Source organism: Halichoeres trimaculatus, unplaced genomic scaffold (genome assembly GCF_033239565.1).
Source record: "Halichoeres trimaculatus isolate MK-OKI-2021-1 unplaced genomic scaffold, fHalTri1.1 fHalTri1_scaffold_22, whole genome shotgun sequence".
NCBI lineage: Eukaryota > Metazoa > Chordata > Actinopteri > Labriformes > Labridae > Halichoeres > Halichoeres trimaculatus.
This window is the reverse complement of record NW_027437200.1, coordinates 23,189,553-23,213,216: the sequence shown is the minus strand read 5'-3', so window position 1 is coordinate 23,213,216 and position 23,664 is coordinate 23,189,553. Positions and strand designations below refer to the sequence as shown.

At 45.1% G+C, this 23,664-nt stretch overlaps 3 protein-coding genes across 6 annotated transcripts; 1 reads left to right on the top strand and 2 right to left on the bottom strand.

Annotated features, from left to right (window-relative positions):
• The first annotated feature begins 53 nt into the window (after nucleotides 1–53).
• On the top strand, nucleotides 54–9,527 carry atp1b2a (ATPase Na+/K+ transporting subunit beta 2a). Its single transcript, XM_074699043.1, has 8 exons — nucleotides 54–432; nucleotides 5,183–5,311; nucleotides 5,402–5,506; nucleotides 5,604–5,683; nucleotides 5,752–5,877; nucleotides 5,996–6,055; nucleotides 7,744–7,839; nucleotides 8,163–9,527. Exons 1-8 carry the CDS (start codon nucleotides 327–329, stop codon nucleotides 8,325–8,327), a joined length of 867 nt encoding a protein of 288 aa, XP_074555144.1. The 5' UTR covers nucleotides 54–326; the 3' UTR covers nucleotides 8,328–9,527.
• A 2,706-nt stretch (nucleotides 9,528–12,233) lies between these two features.
• Nucleotides 12,234–16,102, bottom strand: LOC141811129 (H-2 class II histocompatibility antigen, E-S beta chain-like). Its single transcript, XM_074699050.1, has 6 exons — nucleotides 15,999–16,102; nucleotides 15,584–15,856; nucleotides 14,480–14,693; nucleotides 14,215–14,282; nucleotides 12,999–13,112; nucleotides 12,234–12,631 (listed from the first exon to the last, which is right to left on the bottom strand). The coding sequence occupies exons 1-6, from the start codon at nucleotides 16,054–16,056 to the stop codon at nucleotides 12,603–12,605; spliced, it is 756 nt and encodes a 251-aa protein (XP_074555151.1). The 5' UTR covers nucleotides 16,057–16,102; the 3' UTR covers nucleotides 12,234–12,602.
• Nucleotides 16,103–17,895: 1,793 nt separating this feature from the next.
• On the bottom strand, nucleotides 17,896–20,414 carry LOC141811131 (H-2 class II histocompatibility antigen, A-Q alpha chain-like). Of its 4 annotated transcripts, none has more exons than XM_074699055.1 (5): nucleotides 20,310–20,414; nucleotides 20,137–20,255; nucleotides 19,773–20,012; nucleotides 19,272–19,556; nucleotides 17,896–18,144 (listed from the first exon to the last, which is right to left on the bottom strand). In XM_074699055.1, exons 2-5 carry the CDS (start codon nucleotides 20,189–20,191, stop codon nucleotides 18,023–18,025), a joined length of 702 nt encoding a protein of 233 aa, XP_074555156.1. In that variant the 5' UTR covers nucleotides 20,192–20,255; nucleotides 20,310–20,414; the 3' UTR covers nucleotides 17,896–18,022. The 4 variants fall into 4 exon arrangements, with proteins under 4 accessions (XP_074555156.1, XP_074555153.1, XP_074555157.1 ...); XM_074699052.1 differs by having other exon boundaries at nucleotides 20,137–20,273; nucleotides 20,310–20,410; XM_074699056.1 differs by having other exon boundaries at nucleotides 20,292–20,386.
• Between the last annotated feature and the right edge of the window lie 3,250 nt (nucleotides 20,415–23,664).

Below are 23,664 nucleotides of genomic sequence, written 5' to 3'. Positions count from 1 at the left end.
TCCTATATGATTGGTGGTAGATGGGAGCATGCGTGACGTCAGCTGTGCTTTGGGGGAGGAGGTGGAGGAGGAGGAGGTTTACCGCAGTGACTCCATCCTGTCTCCTTCTCTTTCTGTCTCTCTCTCTCTCCGTCTGTCTGTCTCCCTCTCATCCCACCTAACGGCACCGATCACCGGATCGATCCACCGGCTTCATCCTTCGGTCCAACGTCACAGCAGCAGCAGCGGGAGGCGGGAGGCTCGTGCCGTCACTACGGGAGCATCGCGCGCCGTCTGAGCCCCATAGAGCGACCTCCATCTTCATCCTCTCCATCCTCATCTTCATCATGTCCGCCGCCAAGGAGGAGGACCGCAAAAGCTCGGGCGAATGGCGGGAATTCTTCTGGAACCCTCGCACCCACGAGCTGATGGGTCGAACCGCCTCGAGCTGGGGTGAGTCCGGATGGGTCCGGTACTCTGTCTGTCACCTCACTGCTAGTGTCATTCTACCACTCTCTCCGTGTGTGTGTGTGTGTGTGTGTGTGTGTGTGTGTGTGTGTGTGTGTGTGTGTCCCTCAGTAAATCTGGTATTACTGTATCACTTCATTTTTTTTTCTCTTCTTGTCGTTAAAACATCAAATTCACATCACGCTCCATTAATGTCAACCAGAGCCAGATTTAGATTTTATTTTCCTGAGACTTTCTAAAAATAGAAACACACACACACACACACACACACACACACACACACACACACACACACACACACACACACACACACACACATAGAAGGCGCTACAGAGCAAGAACAGGGACTAACCAGGATGACCACTTTAAACAGGTGACCTCATGTTGCCTATGTTGCCATGTCTCCTGAGTTGCCTGCGTTGCCTGTTGTGATGATTCGGTAAATTTGCCTTTAGTGGAGTTAGTTGCGTACCCCTAGTTGCCCGTATCTCTTGTAGTTGCCACATTTCATTCATATCCAAGAGTTACCTGTGCTGGTCACCTTGGTTTCAGTTGCTGTTTGTCTGAAATTGCCTGTGTTGTGTTATTTGCCAGAGTTGCCTGTGTCTCCTAGCTTGTCTTTGTTGTTGCCGTGCCCCTAGAGATGTCTCTTTTTGTGTACCCAGAGTTGACCTTGTTGTTGCTTGTGTTGTTACTTGTTTCCCCAGACTACTTAGTTGTTGCTGTGTCACCAGTTCTCTTTTGTTGTTGTTGTTGTTGTGTCTCTAGAGTTGCTTTTGTAATTGCTGTGTCACTAGTCCCCTTTGTTGTTTCGATGTCTCTACAGTTGCATTTATTGTTGCTGAGTCATCATTCTTCTGTTTCTTTGTTGTTGCGTCTCCAGGATCGTCTCTGTTGTTGTTGTTTTCCCTGAGTTGCTCTGGTTGTTGCTGTGTCTCAAGAGTTGCCTTTGCTGTTGCTGAGTCCCTGACATTTCCGATGTTACCTGTGCCTTTGAATTGCCTGTATCTCCAGAATTGCCTGCATGTTAGCAGTTATTGTAGAACTTGCAATATCCCAGAGTTGCCTTAGTTGCATTGCCCACAAAGTTTCATGTACTAGCTTGTCTCCAACGCGTGTTGGGAAGTCTTGTTGCTGGAGTGAAACTTTTGTCAAGTTTCTTGCAATTGCTTAACATAAAACTTGTAGGCTATTACATTAAACCAAAACAAAACACAGGAAGTGATGGAGACTACAGCTCCCAGGATGCATTTCACTGATAAACAGCCTATCACAGCTGAAGAGGAAACTCACCGCAGCTTTAAGATTAATGTTCAGTTTGATCAGGTCTGATTAACAACCAACTCAGCATCTACTGAGACACTCACACTAACACACACACACACACACACACACACACACACACACACACACACACTCGTCCTATTTCCCTCTCTAAGAGAGGGAGAGAAAGAGAGAGAGTGACCTTCAGACAGGACATGGCTGACAGAGGACGAGTGAGCATCACTAACACTGAGACAGAATTAAAGAGAGAGATGGGGGGAGCATGTCAGACGTACAGAGGCAGAAACATTCAGAGGAGGCTGCTGATTTAGACTGACAGCTAGCTAGCTGTTAGCTGATTTTTGGCCCAGTTTTAGCTGAAATCTTTGCTGAAAGGTTAGCAGTCAGGTAGCTGCCATAATGCTGATGGTTGGCTGTTAGCTAACTGTCAGCTGTCAATGCTAATGTTTAGCTAACTTATTGCTGATTTTTAGTTTACTTTAAGCTGACTGCTAGCTTGTATTTAGCTTACTTGTTGCCAGTTAGCTAAAGGGTGGTTGACAGTTAGCTAACTAGTGACTGGTTGTTGGTTCTTAGGTTGTTAACTGGCTGTCTGCTGTGAGTGCTAACTGATAGCTGTCTCAATGCTAATGTTTAGCTGACTAATAGCTATTTTTAGCTGACTGTTAGCTTGTATTTAGCTTACTTGTTGCCAGTTAGCTAACAGGTGATTGGTTGTTAGGTCTTAGGTTGTTAACTGACAGTCAGCTGTCAATTTAAGTTGGTTGTCTCAATGCTTCTTTTAAGCTGACTGTTAGCTTGTATTTAGCTCACTTGTTGCCAATTGATAGTACACATTTGCTAATTAGTGATTGGTTGTAAATTATTAGTTTGTTTACTAACTGTGAGCTGTCAATGCTAATTTATAGCTGTTTTATTGCTACTGTTTAGCTGACTATTAGCTGACTTTAAGCTCACTGTTAGCTTGTATTTAGCTTACTTGTTGCCAGTTGTCGGTTGACAGTAAGCTTAAAGTTAGCTAACTAGTGACTGTTAGCTCAGTGTGAGCTGAATATGAGCTGCCTGAATGCTATTTGTCAGTTGGTTGTTAGCTGATTATTACCTCTTTCACTTGCTGCTCAACCGTTTAGCTGACTGAAAACTGTCTGTTAGCTGACTGGAAGCTAATGGTTAGCTGATTGTCAACTGAGTGACAGCTGATTGCTTGCTAAGCGTTAGCTCATTGTGGGCTGACTGTTAGCTGATTGAATGCTAATTCCTAATGCTTATATGTTTAGCTGAGTGTTAGCTTTAGTAATGCTAATTGTTAGCTGTCTTTTTTTGCTTGTACTCAGCTGATTGTTACCTGTCTTAATGCTAACTGTTAGCTGATTGTTAGCTGACAGCTGTTAGCGGACTCACCTGAGGCTCACCTGTTCTCACAGTCATGTAACGTTTAAGGTCTGTTTCTCTCCTCTGAGGTCTGCTCTGACTTTATATAACTGCATGCTGATGTCATATTTCCCATCATGCCCCAGGTCAGAAGCTGTTTGGCCTTGATGCAGACTGAAGGACACACACCCATACACACCATACACACTGATACACACAAACAATAAACTGAAGTGAAAAAAATCAGAAAGGGAGTCTGACTGTGGTGTGTGTGTGTGTGTGTGTGTGTGTGTGTGTGTGTGTGTGTGTGTGTGTGTGTGTGTGTGTGTGTGTGTGTGTGTGTGAATTAATCTGGATTACCCAGACAGACGAGGTTGATTGGACTGTAATCTATCCACACACACACACACACACACACACACACACACACACACACACACACACACACACACACACACACACACACACACACACACACACATGTTGAAATAGAGGTATTTGTGAGGACTTTATTCACGTGATAGCGAAGAAACGGGTACATCATTAAAATACTTCAAATGAATCATTTTTATCTGTCAACACGACCATCTACGTTTGCTAACCCTGACAAAAATGAGTGTGTTCAGACCTGTCAGGATTCATTTTTATTTGCAGTGACCACTGTGGCTGTACCAAATGTGGCTGTGTCCATGGATTGGCTTCATTTCACTGTTTCAGGAACACACTGGTGACGTCAGGGAGGCTACCTCCGTGTTTTATACAGTGTATGAGTAGGATATATGCAGTAAAATCATGAGCGTATGTAAATTAACTACAGCTGAACATTTGCAGTGACTACTGTAAACATCAAGCCTGTTACCACTGCTCCTGTTATTTTTTAAACTTTTCAAGTATTTAATTTCTCTTTCTCTGATTCTGAATATGTGTAACAACAACAGTAAAATATTTGTTATGACCACACTGGAACATTTACAGTGACTTAATCAGAGTATTTGCAGTGACAACTATGAAATACTAGAAGTGCCAATAGTAAAATATTTGCAGTGACTGTGATGGGATATTAACAGTGGCTACAGTGAAACATTTGCAGTGACTACAGTAGAATAATAGAAGTGATGACAAAAAGTATTTGCAGTGACCACAAGAGCACATTTGCAGTGACTGTGAAATTAAATTTGTAGAGAGTGCAGTAGAATATTTGCAGTGACTCCAGTGAAACATTTTCAGTGAAAACAGAAGAAAATTTGCAGTGACATCAGTCAAACCCCTGTTGTTCCTGTGATTGATGTGAAGACTGTTTGTCTCTGAGTGTTTATTAGTTGTGGATTTATGAGTGAACCGGACACATTCCCAGCTCTCTGTCAGACCAGGATCAGACTCAGGTTCTCAGATCAGCTCTGATCCTGTTAGACCATCAGTTCAATCTCCAGCTGAGTGTAGGTCTGATGACTTTAGCTCCACGGGAGGAAATCTTTAACAGGCTCAACCCACAGGATCCTGGTAAAGACTGACCCAGGTACAGGCCAGTCCAGAAGGAGATTTTCAGGATCTGTATCAGACCGTCCTGATGAGCTTTGAGGTTTTCAGATGTTAAAGACAGAACAGGAAGTGTCTCAGTCAGTGTAAACCTTTCAGTCAGTCCTTTCGGGGTCCAGAAAAAGTTTCTGGGGTCTCAGTTAGTGTAACAAGAAGCTTCACTGATCTTATCATAACGAAGAGATGACGAAGAAGTCTGACCATGGTTCCTCTTGTGTGGTAAGGATATTATCTGTAACAGAGTTTCTGTCAGCCAATCAGAGCGCAGGATGCTCTGATGTCGTTTTAAAGCTGATCAAAGTGATCAGCAGGTAAAGTGACATAAAAATGTCCAATGAGGATCTGAGAGGAAGCAGAAACCCTCTGAACAGAGATTACTCCTCCCTCCCCTCCCCCACTCATACTGGATGTAGGTCATCAGCAGGGGGAGGGGCTTAACACAAGAGGATTATAAAGATGACACTGAGGAGGGGGGAGGCTTGGGGGAGGAGAGGATGTGATCCACTCTGCTGAATGATAACCTCCCCCTGCCCCCCCCTCACAGGTCTGATCCTGCTCTTCTACCTGGTCTTCTACCTGTTCCTGGCTGGGATGTTCGTCCTCACCATGTACATCATGCTGCTGACGCTGGACGACTACAAACCCACCTGGCAGGACCGCCTGGCCACACCAGGTAACACACACACACACACCTGAGCACCACACAGCTGGCTGCTGGACGAGGCTCAGCCTGTGATTGGCTGACGAGCTGCTTTCCTTTCAGGGATGATGATTCGTCCTAAAGGTGATCAGCTGGAGATCACCTTCTCCATCTCAGAGACAGAGAGCTGGGACGGCTTCACCCAGACCCTGAACAACTTCCTCTCCCGTAAGACCCCCGCTAATTTGAATAATTAACTCTGTGATGTCATAGCTCGTTAACAAAGGTGTCTTTGATTTCTGTCTCTCTAACTGTCTGTCTGCAGCGTACAACGACAGCTATCAGGTTCAGACCAACGATAACTGCCCCCCAGATCAATACTTCATCCAGGAGGACAGTGGAGAGGTGAGCCTGTCTGTCTCTCCCTCTACCTGTCTTCCTCTCTCTGTGTCTGACTGTCTGTCTCTCTGCAGGTCAGGAACAACCCGAAGCGTTCCTGTCAGTTTAATCGGACCATGCTAGAGGAGTGTTCTGGGATTTCTGACCGTTTCTACGGTTACAGCAAAGGTCAGCCCTGTGTCCTCATCAAGCTGAACCGGGTAAGGTCATCCGCCGTGTCCCGACTCGTCCCTGAGCAGTTGGTCATGTCATGAAGTACGGACCAGTTTGTAGAACCACAGGTTTATCTAACAGCCCCATACCTGTCTGTCTCTCCAGGTCATTGGTATGTTACCAGGAAAGGACGGTCAGTCTCCTTACGTCACCTGTGGAGAAAAGGTCTGAATCTACCTGTCTGACTGACCACCTGTCTGTCTGACTGTCTGCCTGTCTCACTGTCTATGTATCTGTCTCACTGTCTGTTAGACCATCTGTCTCCATCTCATGTGTTGTCTCCATCTCTGCGTCCCTCCATCACCAGAGAGTCAAAGAGGACAAAGATGATTGGGTAAGAACAGCAGAGTACAGAGAGGACGACAGGAGTGAGGCCCAGAGTAGAGTTCAGTTAATGAAGGAAGAAAAAAACAGTGAATGAAATCAAAAGAGTCTGTTTTTGAAGACATTAGAGTTTAGTTTTTATCTGTAGAGTTCAGTTAATGACTAAAGTAGAGTTTAGTTACCAAAGGCTGTAAAGATGAACTAGTAAAGGCATTAGAAGACTTTCGATGAATGCAGTCGAGTTCAGTTTTCAAAGACAGTAGAGACCAGCTGATGAAACCAAAAGAGTTTAGTAAATAAAGGCAGTAAAGTTTGGATAAATAAGGGGTAGAGACCAGTTGTTGGAGACAGTAGAGTTAAGCTCCCAAAGACAGTAAAGATTCACTGATAAAGGCAGATGTTGTCAGTTAATCAAGGCAGTAAAATACAATTGATGAATAAAGTCAAGTTCTATCTTTGAGGGCAGTAGAGACCAGTAAATGAAATTAGAAAAGTAAACTTAAAAGGGAGGTAGGGTTCAGTTTTTTTAACATGGTAGAGTTCAGTTGGTAAAAGAAGAACATGTAATTTGGTAAAAGATGGTAAAGTTTAGTTCTTAAAAGTAGAGTTTAGTAAGTAAAGGCAGTAGAGGTAAGTTGGTAAAGGCAGTAGAGCTAAGTTGGTAAAGGCAGTAGAGTTTGGTTGGTAAAGACAGTAGAGTTTAGTTGGTAAAGACAGTAGAGTTTAGTTGGTAAAGGCAGTAGAGCTAAGTTGGTAAAGACAGTAGAGTTTAGTTGGTAAAGGCAGTAGAGCTAAGTTGGTAAAGACAGTAGAGTTCAGTTTATTAAAAAAAAGTAGAGCTCAGTTGGTAAAGGCAGAAGAGTTTAATTATCAGAGTCAGTAGAGTTTAGTTATTTTAGACAGAGTTTAGTTATCAAAGACAGTAGAGTTAGTTATCAAAGACAGTAAAGTTAGTTATCAAAGACAGTAAAGTTAGTTATCAAAGACAGTAGAGGTTAGTTATCAAAGACAGTAGAGGTTAGTTATCAAAGACAGTAGAGTTCAGTTATCAAAGACAGTAGAGGTTAGTTATCAAAGACAGTAGAGTTCAGTTATCAAAGACAGTAGAGGTTAGTTATCAAAGACAGTAGAGTTTAGTTATCAAAGACAGTAGAGTTCAGTTATCAAAGACAGTAGAGTTAGTTATCAAAGACAGTAGAGTTAGTTATCAAAGACAGTAGAGTTAGTTATCAAAGACAGTAGAGTTAGTTATCAAAGACAGTAGAGGTTAGATGGTAAAGGTGGTAGAGTTTAGTTAATGAGTTTTGTAGAGTATAGTTTATATTAGTAGATAAGTGTTGTTTAGGACAATAGAGTTTCGTAAAGACTCATTAACAGAATCACTAGAGAATTGACGATGCTTTCTATTCAGTGATTCAGGTTCATTTATAAATGTTATTGATATCACTGACCTGACTGAAAGTTCCAATCTGTGTGTGTGTGTGTGTGTGTGTGTGTGTGTGTGTGTGTGTGTGTGTGTGTGTGTACAGAGAGAGGAAAGTGATAAGATGGGACAGCTCGCCTATTATCCTCCTAATGGAACCTTCAACCTGATGTACTACCCGTACTACGGCAAGAAAGCTCAGGTAACACACACACACACACACGCACACACGCACACACACACACACCACACACACACCACACACACACGTCATAGTGCAGTCTATGGTCAGGTCTTTACCAATGCTGAGATCTTATTGGCTTTTGCTTATGTTAACTGAGTAGATCCGTGATTATAGATCCAGTTATAGATCCATGAAAACAGATCCAGCAGGTCTGTAGATGTAGATAGATAGATCTGTTACAGTGAATCTCCTGTTCATAGATCTAGTTTAGGAGCCATGTCAGTCATTCATATATGATGTGCAGCAGACTCTGTGTGTGTGTGGTGTGTTTAATGTCTCAGGTGAACTACACTCAGCCCCTGGTGGCCGTGAAGTTCCTGAACGCCTCCATGAACACGGACATCATGGTGGAGTGTAAAATCACCTCCAACACTCTGACTGAAGGCAGCGAGAGGGACAAGTTCGCCGGACGGGTTTCCTTCAAACTACGGATCAACGACAAATAGACACACACACACACACACACACACACACACACACACACACACACACACACACACACACACAGACTCATTAAAGCTGCACTCTCTCATGTCTGGGTCCGTCGTCATCCTCCTGTTAAGACCTCATCATGCCACCATGATGCGTTCACTGACTGTCTGAATTATCACTTCTCTTTAGTTACAGTCCGTTGTTGAGTGTGTGTTTTATTTTTCCTCTGATGTGATATTTTTGTTAGTGTGTGTGTGTGAGAGAGAGACGGCCTCAGAGCAGCTTTAACTCAAACACTTTGTCCCTGAATCCAACCAATCAGAACGCACTCAGGCTCTGATGTCACTGCAAGGACGATCTGCATGAGACCAAATATTTGATCGCACAGCTGATGTGTTTACAGATTTATTTATTTATTTATTTATTGTTTATTTATTTATTGTTTATTTATTGGAACTGAGGAGAAAAACATCATGAAACAGTTTAATCAACTCTCACCTGACTTCTGATTGGTTCCGTCAACGGAATGTCGTGTAAGACGGCTCCTGATTGGCTGCCCAGTTTAAGTCAGGTTTAATCTTAACCCAAGTGATAAGAGGTTCAGAAACCAGTTCAACAGTGTGAACACAAATGGAAACATATCAGGATCAGAACTGGTTCAGAACTCAAACCGGTCCAGAGTCAGAATCGTCTCATGGACTGTCGTGAATTTCATCCAATCAGACGCTAGCGTTCCTCACAGCTTCTCTTGTTTTCCTGTTTCTGTTTGTCGTCGCAGAACGGCTCGTTAGTTATTAGAAACCTAATTAGTAGAAGACTCAACAAGTGAGTAATTTTAGTTAACGAGTTAGTTGATAAGTTAGGGAGTCGTTAGTCCGTTTGTTTTCGTTCCCCGTTGATTTGTTTACGTGTTTGTTTCGATCTTCGTCGTGGGGCTCAGCATGACAACTGACACACAGATACACACACCACACACTCACACACACACACCCGTCTCCTCACCTGTCAATCACTCTATCGTGCCACGTGGAAACGCCCCCTCCTCACCTGTACTGCTCTCCACCAATCGTCTTCCTGCGAAGAGTGACCGGCCAATCAGGCGGTTCTTCTGTATGATGTCATATGATACCTGTCTGTGAATGGTTGGTTTCTCCTGCCTGAAATAACCCTGTGTTTAACAAACAATAAACAACAAAGGTCAACAAAATGATAAATGAAATGTGTGTGTTTGTGTGTGTGAAGGGGGGTCGGTGTGCTGCGCTCTGATTGGTGGAAACCGTCATAGCTGGATGATTCATAAATGTTTGAACATGAATCTTTAAAATGTTATTTTTAGGAGGAAATGTTAGAGCGTGTGTGTGTGTGTGTGTGTGTGTGTGTGTGTGTGTGTGTGTGTGTGTGTGTGTTATATAACTGCGGTACCACTGGTCTCTTATGTAACCTGATGAATAATAAAGATGAGCTCAGACTCCAGAGCCCTCTGCTGGTCGTAGCAGAGAACTACACTCTGACTGAACAGGTGGACAGACAGCAGGTGGCTCAGTGTGTGTCTCCCTCACACACACACACACACACACACACACACTTCCACAAACACAGCAGACACACGGGTGTGTGTTCAGCTTGTTTACAGGTTTAAGAATTTAATTTCTGTTTTTAAAAATAAAGCTGTGATCTGATCTGTGGAGGTGAAGGTGCAGAGATGAGCCTCCAGGGGGCAGTGTGAGCTCTTGTATCACAGATGTTGTGTCAGGTGTCAGGTTTCTCTACCTGTTACATTCAACACATGAAGCAGAGGAAGCTGTCAGGTCATGAAAATATAGAAAATTCCCCGACAGACTGATCCCAAAAAGTGGGACGGTACGGGTCGGTAATTTTGGGATCTAGTCCCCAAATTACCGACCCGTACCGTCCCACTTTTTGGTTTCATCACCTCTAGTCTCTCTCTGTCCGTCGTGGTCAGAGCGACTGTTTCTTCTCTTCCAAAGTGAACACGTTTTACAGAGTGATGATGAACTGATGTCAGATTAAGGCGACACATTCACAGCAAACAGACTTCACCACCATGGACTGCACTACCTGAGTGATGAGACGGCGATTTTAAAATACAACCAACAATCCAAAACATGGTGTACACTACAAAACACTGGAAACTGATCAAGTGTTTTTGTCTTATTTCAGTAGAAAATGTCTTTTAGACTCAGTATGAGCCACATTTACCTGATCAGTACAGAAACATGTTGGGAGAGTTTGTCTGTGAAGAACACAACTCAAAAACTAAAGAACAGATCTTGATGAAATGTACCAGAAATGTTCAAAATGAGATAAAGAAGCTGTATTGAACTTTTGGAGTTGATCCGGATCACCGTCTGGATCCAGGACTTCTTTAAAGCATTCTTTATTATTGTGAGATAGGGCTGTTTTCACCATATGTGTATATAACTCCACCATAAATGGTCGAATTGCTTTGCAAAACAAGACAAGACAAGGTCACCATCATTTCTGACTGATGTAAAAGTACGATCCAGATCCTGGAAATATTCTGGACACTAAGATCTGGAATATGAAATATGTACCGGGTCATCATCATTTTCAACGCTGTCAGGAAACAAATTATCGTACAAACCTGCAGCTAACACCAAATTGTAGCAGACAGTCTGCTGAAAGGGAGTATAACATTAAAGTCGGACTTAAATGTTGGTGACAATCACAATATTCCTGGCAGAGGTCTGTGCTCTGTGTGCTTTTCTAATTTAAAAACAAAAATGAGGTCAGAGTTGCTTGTAATTAGTAAAAAAAAAAAAATCTAATGGAAATGTTTTTTGGCTGATGTGCAGAGCCATTTCTCCTCCAAACATGGTCTGTAGTATGACAGCCCAAAAGTTCAGTTTTGGTCTCATCTGACCAGACAACATTCTCCCAGTATTCTACAGGCTTGTCAAGATGCTGTTTAGCAAACTTTAAACCAGCTTCAACATGCCTTTTCTTGAGGAATGGAGTCTTGTGGGCTGAGCGTCCATAGAGGCCATGGCGGTGGAGTGCATTGCCTATTGTTTTCTCTGTAACAATTGTACCTGCTGCCTCCAAGTCTTTCTGGAGCACTTTCAGGGTGGTCCTTGGCTGGTTGAGTCCTCTTCTGACTATCTTTCTGACTCCCTGGTCAGAAATCTTCAAGGAGCTCCTGTGCGTGGCCTGTTGATGGTAAGGTGGTGCTTCTTCCACTTGTGAATAATGGCCCCAACGGTGCTGACTGGAATATTCAGGTGCTTTGATATAAGTCTGTAACCAGTTCCATTCTGATGCTGAGCAACAATCAGGTTGTGAATGTCTTCAGAGAGCTCTTTGCCTTTACCCATCATGAGGTGTGTGCTATTTAACTGCTTGGTGAAAAAAACACCTTTTTTATAGGACCATCAATTTGCTCTAGCCCAGCTGATGTTGGTTTGCACTAATTGGAAGTTCAAGTAATAATTACTGACAGATTTCAGGTGGTATGGTGCATTTCCTGTCCAAAGTATTCAGCCTTTCCATGGTGTGTTCAATACTTTTTTCCTGTGTTATCGTACTTAATTCACCATAATCATTATTTATGGACCTGAACGTTGTGATTTCTTTTCAAGTGTGGATTATTTGAGTTAATACCAATGTCTGGGAGAAATTTAGTTTGAATTGCAGCTTTGGAAATAAATGTAATAAGAAAAAAGTCGACGCGTTCAGTACTTATTTTCCCCACTGTAAATGTAAATGAGCTTCATACTGCAAAGACTGAAATCAGAACAAGTTTTGTGTCTTTTTAGTAAAATGTTTATATCGACCAGACCAGAAAATGTCTTATTGTAAGAAGTGACACAAAGTGACCTCTGACAGACTCCAGACCCCCCTCCAATAAAAACCCGAGTCAGTTTTCTGAAGGTTTATTGATGTGAGAAAAAGTTTGAGCAGAAATCTGTAAAAGGAAAAATCAGACGCCCCAGCAGCCCCAAAGCTCCAACCACGGCTCCACCCTGATCAGACAGCAGAGGTACTGATCCTCCACACATTCATTCACTAAGGAAAGCAGCACACTGAGGGAAGCAGAGTCCACATCCAGAGCCCACACTGACCCTGATCCACTGCTGACCAGGACCAGGGTCAGACCAGCAGAGCAGCAGAGAAGCAGGTGTTCAGACAGGCCAGCAGGTGGCAGCACTGAGGGCTGCTGAGCCCAAAACACAGGAAGCTGATTTTTTTCTTCTTCTGACCACGACCCAGGACCAGGACTAGACCCAGGACCAGGGCCCAGACTGGGATCAGTCAGTGGTAGGAACCAGAGTCCTTCCTGCATCGAGAAAAAAGAGACAGGGTCAACGAGGACTACAGAAACCACATCTTTACTACTGCTCTGAACTGGTTTGGACTGGGTCTACTGGTCTGTAGTGGTCTCAGACTGAGTCTACTGGTCTGTAGTGGTCTCAGACTGGGTGTACTGGTCTGTAGTGGTCTCAGACTGGGTCTACTGGTCTGTAGTGGTCTCAGACTGGGTCTACTGGTCTGTAGTGGTCTCATACTGGGTCTACTGGTCTGTAGTGGTCTCAGACTGGGTCTACTGGTCTGTAGTGGTCTCAGACTGGGTCTACTGGTCTGTAGTGGTCTCAGACTGGGTCTACTGGTCTGTAGTGGTCTCAGACTGGGTATACTGGTCTTACTTCTGGTCTTGCTCTTGAAGTAGATGAATCCAGCCAGAGACAAGACCAGACCCAGGATCAGTCCTGAGGCCCCGATGGCGATCTTGTTCCTCTCAGACTCAGGCATGGACGGGTCTGAGGACAGACAGGTGGAGAGACAGACAGGTGAGCAGACAGACAGGTGAGCAGACAGACAGACAGGTGAGCAGACAGACAGGTGGAGAGACAGACAGACAGGTGAGCAGACAGACAGGTGAGCAGACAGACAGGTGAGCAGACAGACAGGTGGAGAGACAGACAGACAGGTGAGCAGACAGACAGACAGGTGAGCAGACAGACAGATTGGTGAGCAGACAGACAGGTGGAGAGACAGACAGACAGGTGAGCAGACAGACAGGTGAGCAGACAGACAGACAGGTGGAGAAACAGACAGACAGGTGAGCAGACAGACAGGCAGACAGGTGGAAAGACAGACAGGTGAGCAGACAGACAGACAGACAGGTGAGCAGACAGACAGACAGGTGAGCAGACAGACAGGTGGAGAGACAGACAGACAGGTGAGCAGACAGACAGGTGGAGAGACATACAGACAGGTGAGCAGACAGACAGACAGGTGAGCAGACAGACAGATTGGTGAGCAGACAGACAGGTGGAGAGACAGACAGACAGGTGAGCAGACAGACAGACAGGTGGAGAAACAGACAGACAGGTGAGCAGACAGACAGGCAGACAGGTGGAAAGACAGACAGGTGAGCAGACAGACAGACAGACAGGTGAGCAGACAGACAGGCAGACAGGTGGAAAGACAGACAGGTGAGCAGACAGACAGGTGAGCAGACAGACAGACAGGTGAGCAGACAGACTGACAGGTGAGCAGACAGACAGGTGAGCAGACAGACAGGTGAGCAGACAGACAGACAGGTGAGCAGATAGACAGGTGAACAGACAGACAGGTGAGCAGACAGACAGGTGAGCAGACAGACAGACAGGTGAGCAGACAGACAGGTGAAGAGACAGACAGGTGAGCAGACAGACAGGTGAACAAACAGACAGACAGATGAGCAGACAGACAGATGAGCAGACAGACAGTTGAGCAGACAGACAGGTGAGCAGACAGACAGACAGACAGGTGAGCAGACAGACAGACAGGTGAGCAGACAGACAGGTGAACAGACAGACAGGTGAGCAGACAGACAGGTGAGCAGACAGACAGTTGAGCAGACAGACAGGTTCTTACCCCAGTCTAGAAGCAGAGGTTTGCTCAGGCTGACGTGCTCCACCTTACACGTGATCTTCTCTCCAGACCTGATCCAACAGAAAAGACCAGATCAGAGACTCTGGGACACCAAACACTGGACCTGGACCCTAACTGATCTGGATCAGCCTGAGCCTGGTTCATAAACTGATTCTACGTCAGCTCAAAGGTGCTCTGTCCTCTAACTGGACCTCGAGTTAAAATCAGCTAGACCTGGACCTGGACCTGGACTTGGAGCTGGACTCACTGTGGCGTGTACTCCAGGTGGGAGTGGATCTGGTAGTACCAGTCCCCGTCTGCCATCTCCTCAGTGGAGGTGACCCCAGAGGTGATCTGGTCCCCGTTCCTGAGCCAGCTGACTCTGATGAACTTGGGGTAGAAGTCGTAGACGGAGCAGACCAGCATGGCAGGATGTCCACCAGCAGGGGGCGTCTCAGAGTGCAGCCTGGCAGAGGGTGGAGCTGCAGACACAGTCAGATTATCAGCACTGATCAGAGCTTCATGAGCCAACCACGGAGGAGCTTTCAGAGTCACACTTTGACAGGAAGTCATGTTTCAAAGTTTCAAAGCTTCATCACACGCAGAAAACAGGATGCTCCTATATTCAGGTCAATACGGTAAAAGCTCTAAAGTCAGAGTCCAGAAAGGCTCTGGACCGGACTTTCTGCTCCCTGCTCTCTGCTGGCTGCAGTAGCTCGCTGTGAGCAGCAGGCTGCGCCAGAGAGCTGTGTGTGAGAGCTGTGTGTGCGAGAGCTGTGTGTGTGAGAGCTGTGTGTGAGAGCTGTGTGTGAGAGCTGTGTGTGTGAGAGCTGTGTGTGTGAGCTGTGTGTGAGAGCTGTGTGTGTGAGAGCTGTGTGTGAGAGCTGTGTGTGTGAGAGCTGTGTGTGAGAGAGCTGTGTGTGTGAGAGCTGTGTGTGTGAGAGCTGTGTGTGAGAGCTGTGTGTGTGAGAGCTGTGTGTGAGAGCTGTGTGTGTGAGAGCTGTGTGTGAGAGCTGTGTGTGAGAGCTGTGTGTGAGAGCTGTGTGTGTGAGAGCTGTGTGTGAGAGCTGTGTGTGTGAGCTGTGTGTGAGAGCTGTGTGTGTGAGCTGTGTGTGAGCTCTTCCTGACAGCTGCTGCTGTCTCTAGCTGCAGACTCTGATCTGGATGACTGAGTGGAGAAAGTCCATCCTGACTCTAGAAGTGGATCTGGATCAGTCAGCTGTAGACAGAGGAGGACTCCTCCAGCTGTCAGTCAACACACCTCAACACCTCAGTCCTGAAAGCAGCTCCCAACACACTCTGCTCATGGTTCATATGTTCACACACACACTGAGGATGGATGTTGTATGATGTCACTCAAACATGAACTCACCTGATTTAGTCAGAAAGTGGCTGTAGTAGATCCCAATGTTGTGTTGACAGTATCTGATCTCTTCAGCTCTCATTGAGCTCAGGAATGAAGTGTCATTGTTAAAGTACTCTGCCTGATACACACCGTACTCAGTGTATCCAACAAATTTCCCCAAACTGCTGCTGAACCTGACGTACTCCAGCCCGTTGTAGAACTTAGAGAAGGTGTACTCGATGTCTTTTACATCTGTCGAGTTAAACACACAACGGCCCACCATAGCTTGCATGGTTCCATCTGCAGAACAAACACAGTGATCACTGTTTAACCCTCAGAGACTGAACACTGAGCTCATCAGGTGTGTGTGTGTGTGTGTGTGTGTGTGTGTGTGTGTGTGTGTGTGTGTGTGTGTGTGTGTGTGTGTGTGTGTGTGTGTTACCTGTGGAGCTCAGCATGAAGCTGAAGAGCAGACAGACGCTGAGTAAAGTTGGAGCCATGATCCTCTGCTGTCTTCACAAACTGTGACACACTCTGACTGAGAGCTGCTCTAAAAACCAGAGAGCTGCATCACATGACCACCATCACCTGTTACCAGGCAGACAACACTCAGCCTGCTCTGCTGCTGACACACACACACACACACACACACACACACACACACACACACACACACACACACAGGGACATGCAAAGACTTTAGTCTGTTTGTTAGTCTGTCAGTTTGTAAAAAAAGTGTGACGATCGCGAAGGTGTCAAAACGTAAATATTTATTGTTTCCCAGAAAGCCACACATAATAATTTATGTTAACCAAATAACAATCAATAACCCTTTCTGGGATCTTCAGAAAATCAGAAAATTTATAATAACACTATTTATGAAATAAATAATAACTAAATAACACTTTTCAGGTTTTTCACAGAAAAAAAGACCATGAAACATAAACTTTCTTGTAGACGCCACTGTCTGCAGCTCTCTCTCATTAACTTCACTGTGAAAACCAGAAAGCAAGCAGGCTAAGGAACCAAACTAAGTGATACAACACCTACCAGCACAACACATTTCACTACCCGTATGATTGTACAACAGGATTATTTTCTTTAAGAAAGGGGTTTCAGATAAGGTACAAACTGCAGAAAGGTGGAATAAAAAGTTACGTTCTATGCATGTGTTAGTCTCGATCACACAGCCAGATTGAAAAAAAATCATAATGCGCCTCTGGTTATTGTTCAGGAGGCCGGGGAAAATGTGGAGGCAGGCTGTATCCTGCCCCCGGGCCATAGTTTGGGGACCACTGTTCGAGGGCTTCAATAGGATTGTACATTGTTTCATCTTCCCAAAACACAATAAACTTGGTTACGTTAATAAGCTACAGAGTTCACGATCAGATGGGCTCTAGATAAAGGATAAATAATTCATAAATAATCTCACAATTACGCATTTTACAGGTAAAGTGATCCGTGAGCTTCTAAACAGCACAGAGAATAAACAGAGAGCAGGTTTTCTTCATGGTAACGTGTTTGTTAAACCGGTTAAAGGAACAGACAAAGCTCTGTTACTGTTTCTGTTTGATCAGAGTTATTACAGCGCACATGCCCAGACACACAAACAGCTGTTGGAGCTGACTGAAGGATGATCCAGAGGTGATCAGCTGATGCCGTCACCACTGAAACACGTCGCTCCATGTGACGCTCCGAAAAAGAGGATGTCCTATTGCTCTAAAAACCAATCTCCTCCATCCTCTCTCCTCTCTTCATTTCCTCGGGAGGGACTAAGACATATGTTGAGGAAGTAAGGATGGAACTTTGGAGCTTTTGGGCGCACCCACTGTTGTGTGTGTAAGAAAAAAAGGGATCCCTGCATGTGCACAGCTTTCACTGCTGATTGGCTGTTACCTGAGCTATGGCTCTGCTTGTAAAGTCTGTCTGGGTGCATGTCAAAGCTCCAAAGTTTCATCCTTCCTTCCTCCACTTGCGTCGTTCTCTTGCGTCTTAGCCCCTCCCACCAGAGATGATGGAGAGACGAGGAAATAAGTAAAGGAGAGAGGATGGAGGAGATTGTTTTTTAGAAAAACCTCCTCTCCTTCAGAGCATCACATGAAGCTACGTGTTTCATTGTTTCATTGATGTGTGTGTGTGTGTGTGTGTGTGTGTGTGTGTGTGTGTGTGTGTATGTGTGTGTGTGTGTCTGCGCGTGTGTATAAAAATGAAACAGGAAGCAGTGATGTCACTCAGGATAACATTTATTTCAGCTTGATTCATTAAACAGAACATTTGACAGAGAGAGAGAGAGAGAGAGAGAGAGAGAGAGTGTGTGTGTGTGTGCGTAACTCTGTGTGTGTGTGTGTGTGTGTGTGTCTGTGTGTGTGTGTGTGTGTCCTCAGTGTTTGTATCTCCATGTAGCAAACAGAAACCGGTGAACAGACACCTGCAGCTCCTGATGACATCATCAGCAGGTGTGTCCAATCAGCTGCACTCGTTTCCTTTAATGAGGAAGAAGGTTCCAGCAGCCACACCGAGCAGCCCCACAGTCAGACCAAGACCACAGAAGACGGCAGGACCCACACCTGGCTGAGTGGACGGTACCTCTGGAGACACACACACACACAGTTAGACACACACCTGGCTGAGTGGACGGTACCTCTGGAGACACACACACACACACACACACACACAGTTAGACACACACCTGGCTGAGTGGACGGTACCTCTGGAGACACACACACACACACAGTTAGACACACACCTGGCTGAGTGGACGGTACCTCTGGAGACACACACACACACACAGTTAGACACACACCTGGCTGAGTGGACGGTACCTCTGGAGACACACACACACACACACACACACACACAGTTAGACACACACCTGGCTGAGTGGATGGTACCTCTGGAGACACACACACACACACAGTTAGACACACACCTGGCTGAGTGGACGGTACCTCTGGAGACACACACACACACACACAGTAAGACACACACACACACACACACACACACACACACACACACACACACACACACACACACACACACACACACAGAGTTAGACACACACCTGGCTGAGTGGACGGTACCTCTGGAGACACACACACACACACACACACACACACACACACACAGTTAGACACACACCTGGCTGAGTGGACGGTACCTCTGGAGACACACACACACACACACAGTTAGACCCACACCTGGCTGAGTGGACGGTACCTCTGGAGACACACACACACACACAGTTAGACCCACACCTGGCTGAGTGGACGGTACCTCTGGAGACACACACACACACACAGTTAGACACACACCTGGCTGAGTGGACGGTACCTCTGGAGACACACACACACACACAGTTAGACACACACCTGGCTGAGTGGACGGTACCTCTGGAGACACACACACACACACACACACACACACAGTTAGACACACACCTGGCTGAGTGGACGGTACCTCTGGAGACACACACACACACACAGTTAGACACACACCTGGCTGAGTGGACGGTACCTCTGGAGACACACACACACACACACACACACACACACAGTTAGACACACACAAACACACACACACACACACACACACACACACACACACACACAGTTAGACACACACACACACACAGTTAGACACACACCTGGCTGAGTGGACGGTACCTCTGGACACACACACACACACACACACACACACACACACAGATCCTCACCCCAGATCCTGGTGCTTGGCTGGTCCAGGGTCAGGTGGCTGACGGAGCAGCTGTAGATGTCTCCCTGCTGGGGGGTGAACTGCAGTCTGGAGAACTGGCTGAAGGTGGCGTCCTTGTTCATGAACGGGGGGTTCTGGGTGATTCCTTGGGTCACGTTGTCTCCGTTCTTCTTCCAGAAGATGGTCACAGGAGCAGGATAGAAGCCGGTCACATGACAGATCAGGGAGTTGCTGTCTCCCAGCTCCACCTGGTCTCTGGGGTAGACGATGGGGGTGGAGGGAGGGTCTGCAGAGACACAACATGTCAGCCCTGCTGGATGCCCCACCTCTTACCTGAGGATCACTGCCTGAAACAGGCTGCTGACGCTCAGAGCACACTGATTCAAATAAACTCACACCATACACACACACACACACACACACACACACACACACACACACACACACACACACACACACACACACACACACACACAGAGTGTGAGAGGTTGTTTGTTTTTACCTCGTTTAGGTTTGTAGTCTTTGAAGGCTTTACTGGTTAGTCCCAGATCGCTTTTGCAGACCTGTAGATGACCCACAGCGCCTGCATAATCATAGGTGGTATGATCCACAAAGTCAGGCTGAGGGTCGACTCCTTTTCCTGCTTTGAAGTCTGCGTACCAAACCTCCTCACCATCCAGACCGTACATATCCTCTCCAAAAGTCTCTGAACAGGCAGTGAAACCAACGTCCTCATGAAGAACTGAAGAGAAAACAGAGACAGTTTGTTTGTTTGTTTGTTTGTTTGTTTGTTTGTTTGTTTGTTTGTTTGTTTGTTTGTTTGTTTGTAAACATCAAACTCTTCATCAGTTCAGAGACAAACTTACTGTCAGCTGAGACCACCAGGACCCAGGAGAGGACCAGGACCAGCATCATCTTCATCCTCTGAGACCAGAACCAACCAGGACACCTGAAGACCACTACAGACCTGAAGACCACTACAGACCTGAAGACCACAACAGACCTGAAGACCACTACAGACCTGAAGTCCACTACAGACCTGAACCAGACTCAGACTACACACCTGAAGCGGTCTTGGACTCTGTGGATCTGAGCTGGTCTGAGGAGGACTGACAGAAACTTTGAGCTCTAAAAACTCAGCAGCCAATCAGATCCTGTGATGTCATCAGTGACCGGGTAAAGACCGACTGCTGCTGCTGCTCCACATGAAGACCAGGAAACAGAGAGAGCTGCAGATCAGCCGGATCCACATCCAGGTTCTCCTCATGGAGACTTTCAAAATAAAAGATCTAACCTTAGAAGACTTTCAAAATAAAAGATCTAACCTTAGAAGACTTTCAAAAAAAAGGTTTGATCTAACTTTAGGAGAATTAAAAAATAAAAGGTAAGCTCTAACTTTGAAGGACTTTCAAAATAAAGTCTTTGCAAAAACCTTAAAGAGATTTTATTTTTATTTTTTTTTAAAGCATAGTTAAAGTTTTTGATAGAATAGAAAAAGAATAGACTAGAAAATACTTTATTTATCCCTGAGGGGAAATTCAGGAGGAGTCGCAGCAGAAATCAAGAAAACAAAGTAAGAAAGTGTATAGAAAGTGTAAAAAGCTCCATAAGAAAATAGATGCTGACAGCTTGTCCATCATTGTCCAGTCAGCCAGCCTCCACCTCCACAGGGTCCAGGACTGAGCTTCTTCAGCAGTCTGTTCAGTCTCTGTCTCCTGGATCCTGTCTGCTCACAGCAGGTGAAGCTCTTCACATGTGGCCTTGGTGTCTGCTGTTAGCTCTGTTAGCCATGTCTGTGAATAGCATGATGCTACTCTGCCTTCTGGTATTCCCTCTGTTGCTGGGGTAGCACAGCTAGCTCGTCCATCTTATTGGAGATAGATCTTGCGTTCCCAATAACGATGGATGGAAGGACAGGTCCATGTCGTCACTTCTTAGCTCACACCTGAGAACCAGCACGTCGTCCTCACCTCCTCCCCCTCACCTTGTTGGAAACATCCGGCCTTGCACCAGTTAGCATTGACATGCTACAGGCTGCTAACAGCTGATTTTCACATGTAAACAATGCAGCCATGGTTACATGTAGGATCTCCAGACAAACACAGGAGAAAAAGTAGTAAAAATATCACTGAAGCCACAAAAAGTTTGGTGTCCATGACCAACAATGAGCCAAACAAAGTAGTGATCCATCCAAATACAACGATTATGAAAAAGAGACGAGGCTGAAGGCTGAAGATTTGCTCCAAAGTTTAAAAAACTTCTTGTAAATAAAAGATTTGATCAGAATGCAGTGACTTCAACTACAGAGCAGATCTTTCTAACTCCTATCATCTGAAACAGTCTGTACATATTTTAATCTCACCTCCTCTTAGTGTGTTTATTTGTTTATTTTTCATTTTCACAACAAATAATTTTGTTTTTATGTTTTTAAAATCATTTCACTCATGCTGTTTGTTTTTTGTTTCACTGTTTGCACCAACAAACTGAGACCAATTCATGGTGAAGTTAAAACTACAGGGAAATAAATCTGAGCTGATAGCGTGAAGACAGTGTGAAGGGTGTGTGTGTGTGTGTGTGTGTGTGTGTGTGTGTGTGTGTGTGTGTGTGTGTGTGTGTGTAAACTGGGACAGTCTGTTTCTTCATTCTCTGTTCTCCACTAAAACCAGTCTGACCCACGATGCCTTCAGGTGTCTGACTGAAACCAGGACTTTACAGCGTTCCCTCTGAAACTGAGGATCAGCTTTAACACTCAGCTAACACCAGAGCGCTGAGATTTCCTGCAGCGCCTGAACACAGCAGCAGCTTCTCTGGAAAGTCCCGACTCTTTACTTTCACTTCTCCATCAGCAGCCAATCAGAGACTGAGCTGCTGATGAGTCATCAGTCTCCAGGTGAAGCAGGTGGTTAGTGGACAGCAGCAGAGAGAGGACAGAGGTCGGGCTCAGCAGGTGCTGGTCTGACATGAGTCTGGGTCTGCTCCTCTTGGGGGCTCAGATGAGACCGGGCTGAGTCTGGGGGGTACAGCGTAAAACCAGGATAAGGGATTAAACTGGGAAATATTGACAGGGGCGTATTTAGTGGTTTGGGGGCCCAAGACAAACCCAGTCCATGGGGCCCTCCATGTCCTTGTAACTCCTCTTCCTCAGAGCTAGACTGGCCTTCCCTGGGTCCACTGTCTCTTTCCCAGAATCAAGGCATGACACAGTGCTAATCTTGTTCATGCTAACTTAACACAACTAAATGCATTTCCTCAAGTTCTGTACTTTAGTTTGATTTAGAAAAAAGTGAATCCATCATTTAGTCCACTTTGTCCTGGATTTGAAATCTTTTATGGTCAACTGACAGCTTATTTGTCCCACAGTGGGGAATTTACAGAGTAACAGTAACAAACAAGAAAGGATGAAGTGAAAAACATTACAGTAGGTTAATATTGAAAAAAATAATTTAGTAAAGAAAAAATATGTAAATATCAAGCACAACATCAAACTGGAAAAAAATCTACTGAAAGAGGTGATATTTACAGTTACCATACTTTTTGGTACTATTATTTTAAAGTGAATGTATTTTTATTTGACCCCCTGTCCAGTGAGTTATGTTTCCAAAAGAGAGATTTTGTACAATAATGTTTATCACCAACTCCAAAAGTTTGATTTAGAGAAAATGATCCTGTTTCCTGGGCTAGATAAAGTCCTTCAAATCCTAAAAGTCTGATATGTTTATCTCAGATCTCAGAGCAACATTGGTTTTATTTCCCACTTGGTTGAAAATAAGAAAAAAATGTGAAAAAGTGTTTTTACCACTTTCTTCCTGAATCAAATGTTCAGATGTGTTGTAACATGGAATAGCCCATTGAATAAGAAGGGAGGGGGAGGAGCCAAAACCATCATTACAGATTAAGCCTTTGATGGATTTTGAAGCATGTGAAGTAAGATTTAGAAAAAAGAAATGCTTTCAACTGAAGAGAACTTCATAAATCAGTTTTTAAGAGATGCTTTGGGGGCCCCTGGGAATCTTGGGGCCCCAGGCAACTGCCTGTGTTTGCCTAATTGTAGCTACGCCCCTGAATATTGGCTATCCTGGATCAGTTACCATGGCGATTTATTCTCTACAGCCTACTCCAGACCAGGCCAACAACCAGGACCAGACTAGTCCTGAGGTGGCTCTGCTGTCAGTACTGTGAGGAACGAGGGAGGTTTACAGCGTAGTTTTCTACACGTTACATCATTTAATCATCCTGCGTCCAAATGTTATAACTGTAGTCAATTCATTTGCCGGTTCACTTTAAGTGTTATGTATTTGCCGAAATACGTAAAGACAAATAGAAAAAATGGTTGAGCAAAAAAAAACATGGAGCAAAGGTGAGCTCCAGGTGTGCCAGAGGAAGGTGAGAGGTGG